Source organism: Penaeus chinensis, chromosome 9, assembly GCF_019202785.1.
Source record: "Penaeus chinensis breed Huanghai No. 1 chromosome 9, ASM1920278v2, whole genome shotgun sequence".
NCBI lineage: Eukaryota > Metazoa > Arthropoda > Malacostraca > Decapoda > Penaeidae > Penaeus > Penaeus chinensis.
In genome coordinates, this window is record NC_061827.1 from 26,767,808 (window position 1) to 26,772,807 (window position 5,000).

At 39.7% G+C, this 5,000-nt stretch overlaps 1 protein-coding gene across 1 annotated transcript in view; it reads right to left on the reverse strand.

Moving 5' to 3' along the window:
• LOC125029086 (protein ABHD14B-like) overlaps positions 1-5,000 on the reverse strand; it is a 7,603-nt gene that overhangs the window by 34 nt on the left and 2,569 nt on the right. The window contains exons 2-6 of the mRNA XM_047618858.1: positions 4,268-4,415; positions 3,992-4,126; positions 3,463-3,634; positions 599-819; positions 1-489 (exon numbers count right to left, since the gene is read on the reverse strand). The exon at positions 1-489 is cut by the window's left edge and continues 34 nt beyond it. Of these exons, the coding sequence (XP_047474814.1) occupies positions 292-489; positions 599-819; positions 3,463-3,634; positions 3,992-4,126; positions 4,268-4,390 (849 nt within the window). The 5' untranslated portion in view covers positions 4,391-4,415 and the 3' untranslated portion in view covers positions 1-291. The remainder of the gene's footprint in view (positions 490-598; positions 820-3,462; positions 3,635-3,991; positions 4,127-4,267; positions 4,416-5,000) is intronic.

The following is a 5,000-nucleotide window of genomic DNA, read 5'->3' on the forward strand; positions in this document are numbered from 1 at the left end:
ATATGTGTGTGTATGTGTATGGCAGCCTTTGTGCTTATTTTCATCCTTCAAAGTAGAGAAGTGGTTAACGGAAGATGCGTGAAAGAGGAAATGCAGATGATAGGAGGAAAAGGAAGAAGAAATTGATGATTGCATTGAGGATATCAAGATACACGCACAAGAGCGATCACGGGAAGAGACCGCAGGGGAAAACGATTAAACCTCCGAACACAAGAACATCAAATAAAGCAACTGAAAACAACTTTCTCATGGTTCTCCGGAATCGTATCAACACAAAACAAAAACATGGCATTAGGCTTTCCGAGCGTGGATGTTTTGAATGAAATTATAGAGTAATGTATGGAACAAGACCGGCTGGTCCAGGTAGGCCGGGTGGTTGGCGTCGGGCAGCGGCACTATCTGCGACGTCGGGATGCGGGCGAACAAGACCTCGCGCGACTTGTGGCCGAGCTCTAGGTCCAGCTCGCCGTACGTTATGAGCGTCGGAATCTACAGGAAATAACAACGTGGAATCAGATATAGTTACCATCTTTGTGATAAAGCAGTATCATCGTTTTAGTATTAGTATCGGCAATTATATTTAGGCAATTGAACATACCATCAGTTCCGGCGCATTTGCTTTGAGTTTCTCAGTGCCCACAGGAGCGACGGGCACGAATCCACCAAGAGCCTGCGGGTATTTGATGACGAACGGGATGGAGTAGCTGCCGCTCATGGAGGGGGAAATCAAGATTGGTTTTGTAACTTCCAACTTCATGAACAACTCTTGCAAAAAGTCAGCCTTATCACCTGGCTCGCCTTTGCTTGATTTTCCATAACCTGTTATGTGGCAATAAAGATATTTATAGAATGTGATATAGTTTGTACGTGTATAAGTACGTGCAATTATATAACCATATCTACTCTAAGATATGGGTATTGCGCAAATACTTGATATTTAGCATCGAACTATGAAAAGAACACAGCAGATATAGGAATTGATAAGTAAGGTTAGGAAGGGAAGTAAATAAAAGAACAGTAGGTGTGACAGAAATATGAATAATAATGTTAAACTGTGTCTGCTAACATGAAATGAGCAACAAGGGTTCCTCCTTCCCTAGTATGTTTAGAGGGTACAACTAGTATGTTCTGACCATACTGCCCTGGCAAGATTTCTTTTCCTTGAGTCTGTCTCAGTACATGCCTACACTTTATATTTGGAAGCGTAGGCCTTGCTTCCACTGCTGCTCAACATCCACCACTTGATACAAAAAGCACCTGGAAGACCTGTACGTCCCTTGAGTACATGCCAAGCCAGGAAGGGCTACTACTATTTCTTGTCACTATTACATTATTTGGCTTGTGATGCTTTAATTTTAATTTCTATACCCTCATAATTATCATTATCATTAGGAACAGAGACATTTTTTATCTTGAGACATTTGGGAGTTTAGCTTAAGTCCGAATGCTATAGACCCGTTTTCAAATTATTTCAAAGGAAAATTAATAATGTGAAACACTGCCTCACTATTCCAGTCAATTGCATCGGCGACATGAAATATGATTAGGCACACACACACTCATGTATATATATATATATATATATATATATATATATATATATATACACATATACACACATATATGTATACTTATATAAATACATACAAATATATGTGTATATATATGTGTGTGTGTGTGAGTGTGTGAGTGTGTGTGTGTGTGTGTGTGTGTGTGTGTGTGTGTGTGTGTGTGTGTGTGTGTGTGTATGTGTGTGTGCATACATATATATACATGCATATATATACACATTCAAGAAACTGGGATGGAACACAAAATATATCAACATAGGAAATTTAGCGATGATATTGTTCTCTTCAGTGAATCTGCAAACGAAATGCAGCAACTACAAACGATCTGAAAAGAGAAAGTCTGAAAGTCGGACTTAGGGTGAACAAGAAAGACTAGGATCATGTTCAACAGTAGAGTTCAATTCGAACAGATACATGTACAAGGCGAAGCGCTAGAGGTAGGTCGACAAGTATATATACACCTAGGGCAACTCTTACAGACAAATACATCTAGCGAAGAGGAATTAAGCGACGCATCAGTCTAGGATGGAGCGCCATAGGTAGACACAGTAGTATACTAAGAGGCTCCTTGCCATTATGTCTAAATAGAAAGGTCTTTAACCAATACGTCCTCCCAGTTATGACCTATGGATCAGAAACATGGACTACAACCAAATTACTGGAAAGGAAACTAATAAGTGCCCAGGTTGATGCTGGATGAGATTGGATGAGGGCGACGTGGATCATGGAACAGACAAAAGTAGAACAGATACTTTCGAGCATCATAAAGAAAAAAATGCCAAGACGAAATAACGAATTTTGGGGTCCAAGACTGGAAGCAAAAACACAAGACAGACAAAGTTGGAAAATATTGGGAGAGGCCTACGTCCTGCAGTGGATTGATTCAGGGTAATGATATACATACATACATACATACACATCCCTCTCTCTCTCTCTCTCTCTCTCTCTCTCTCTCTCTCTCTCTCTCTCTCTCTCTCTCTCTCTCTCTCTCTCTCTCTCTCTCTCTCTCTCTCTCTCTCTCTCTCTCTCTCTCTCTCTCTCTCTATATATATATATATATATATATATATATCTATATATATGTGTGTGTGTGTGTGTGTGTGTGTGTGTGTGTGTGTGTGTGTGTGTGTCTGTGTGTGTGTGTGTGTGTGTATAACACACATACATACATACATACATACATACATACATACATACATACATACATACATACATACATACATACATACATGTATACATGTATGTAAGTATGTATCTACGTACATACATACATACATACGTACATACATACATATATGTATACATGTATGTATGCATGTATGCATGTATGTATGTATGTATGTATGTATGTATGTATGTATGTATGTATGTATGTATGTATGTATGTATGTATGTATGTATATTATTATTATTATCATTATTATTATTATTATTATTATTATTATTATTATTATTATTATTATTATTATCATTATTATTATTATTATTTTAATTTTAGTGTAATTATTATTATTACAATAATGATGATATGACTACTACTACTAATGATAATGGTAATGATAATAATAATGCTAATAATAATAATGATAATAACTGATTGGCTCCAGCCAATATTATCCTCATCATCACTATCATTACCATTATCATTATCATCTTCATCTTCATTATCATCTTCCTCAACATCCTCATCTTTATCATTATCAATAGTATTATTATTTTTGTTATTGTCATTGTTATGATTACCATCACTGCCATCGTCATAATCATCTTCATTATCATTCTTATAAGCAACAACAGTAATTGTCACAGAAGACAATAACAGCATTATTAGTGTCTGATGAAATTATTTTTAACGCAGAAACAGCACGGCTTTGGAGTCACTCTCACGAACCTGGAAGATCCACCGCCAGCACCCGATGGCCCATGGCGGCGAGGATGCCGATAGTGTTTAGTTCTTCCCATTTTTCCGACGAAAACTCGGCACCGTGGAGAAGAACTACCGCTTCCCCGCTGCTTCTCACTCCTTCCGGCGGCTGTGCTTCTCGATAAAAGATGTCTGTCTCCTGATGAGGTCAATATGTAAGAGTGGCTCAGTGTTACGAGAAGACCGTCAAATACAGTTAGCCCTTGATTAACAATTAAAGGTCGGGCTTGGGATTCCAAGGGTACTACAGCTGTAACCATTCAACTGAAATGAGTCTCAGTTTTATGTTTTTTGGTTTTGTTATAACGTCAGATAAACCAGTTCAGGGCTCTATGTGCCTGCTCTACGACGCTATCTGACATCTGAGACACGCCTTCCATTGTAAAGGCCAAAGTTGTACATGGACCAATGGGTATCAGTTGACCTTACTGACCCCTGGATACTATGTACAGATTAGAAATATCTTCATATAAATATAATGGAATGTATAACTTACCATGACACTGACTGTTCTGGATTCGACCCGCGCCTGAACAGCCGTTTCGTTGATACTGGAAGGTAGATCGCTTTCCTCCAGTTCGACGGTCTTCCAGAAGTCTATGTTTTCAAGCGCTTCCTCCCTGCTTCCGTCCTGAAATTCGTATGAAATGCATTATATGACTTTTACAGACTATAGTTTAGTATTGCACTGTAATAAACAGTCGCTATTTACTCTTTAGTTCAACGGGATCGTGTGTTCACTGTCGCTTAGTAGCAAAAGATTCATAAACACCTTGACTGCGCGGGAAGTATGCAGAAGAAGTTTCTGAATGGATCCTGTTATTATCATCACCGAGATGAGAATAGACGTCCCGGCGAACACGAGGAGGAGAGTCGCAGTGCGCACTTGCGGCATTCTGAACGGCGAAGAAGGAAATTACCTGGAAAGCACAAAGTTCCTTATTCGAAAGCTTTAGTAGTATCGTTGTTATAATCATTGGCTTCATTATTACGGATTTTATTAATCTTACAGTCTTACTTATTACTATTACCATTATATCATTATATCATGTAAATGATAATAATGTTAATCATAATAAAGATAAGGATAATGATTATGATGGCAATGAATAGAGTGACATTAAGAATAATATACATACATACAATTTCGACCGAACACGGGTAAACAAGGGACAGCGGAACATATGCCCACCTGGGCCGGAATCCTCCGACAAAACACCCAAGTTACACCGCCACGAGAAGTAGAGCGAGGAAGGGGGTGAAGGGTTGAGGAGAGCGAGGAAGGGGGTGAAGGGTTGAGGAGAGCGAGGAAGGGGGTAAAGGGTTGAGGAGAGCGAGGAAGGGGGTGAAGGGTTGAGGAGGGCGAGGAAGGGGGTGAAGGGTTGAGGAGAGCGAGGAAGGGGGTGAAGGGTTGAGGAGAGCGAGGAAGGGGGTGAAGGGTTGATGAGAGCGAGGAAGGGGGTGAAGGGTTGAGGAGAGCGAGGAAGGGGGTGAAGGGTTGAGGA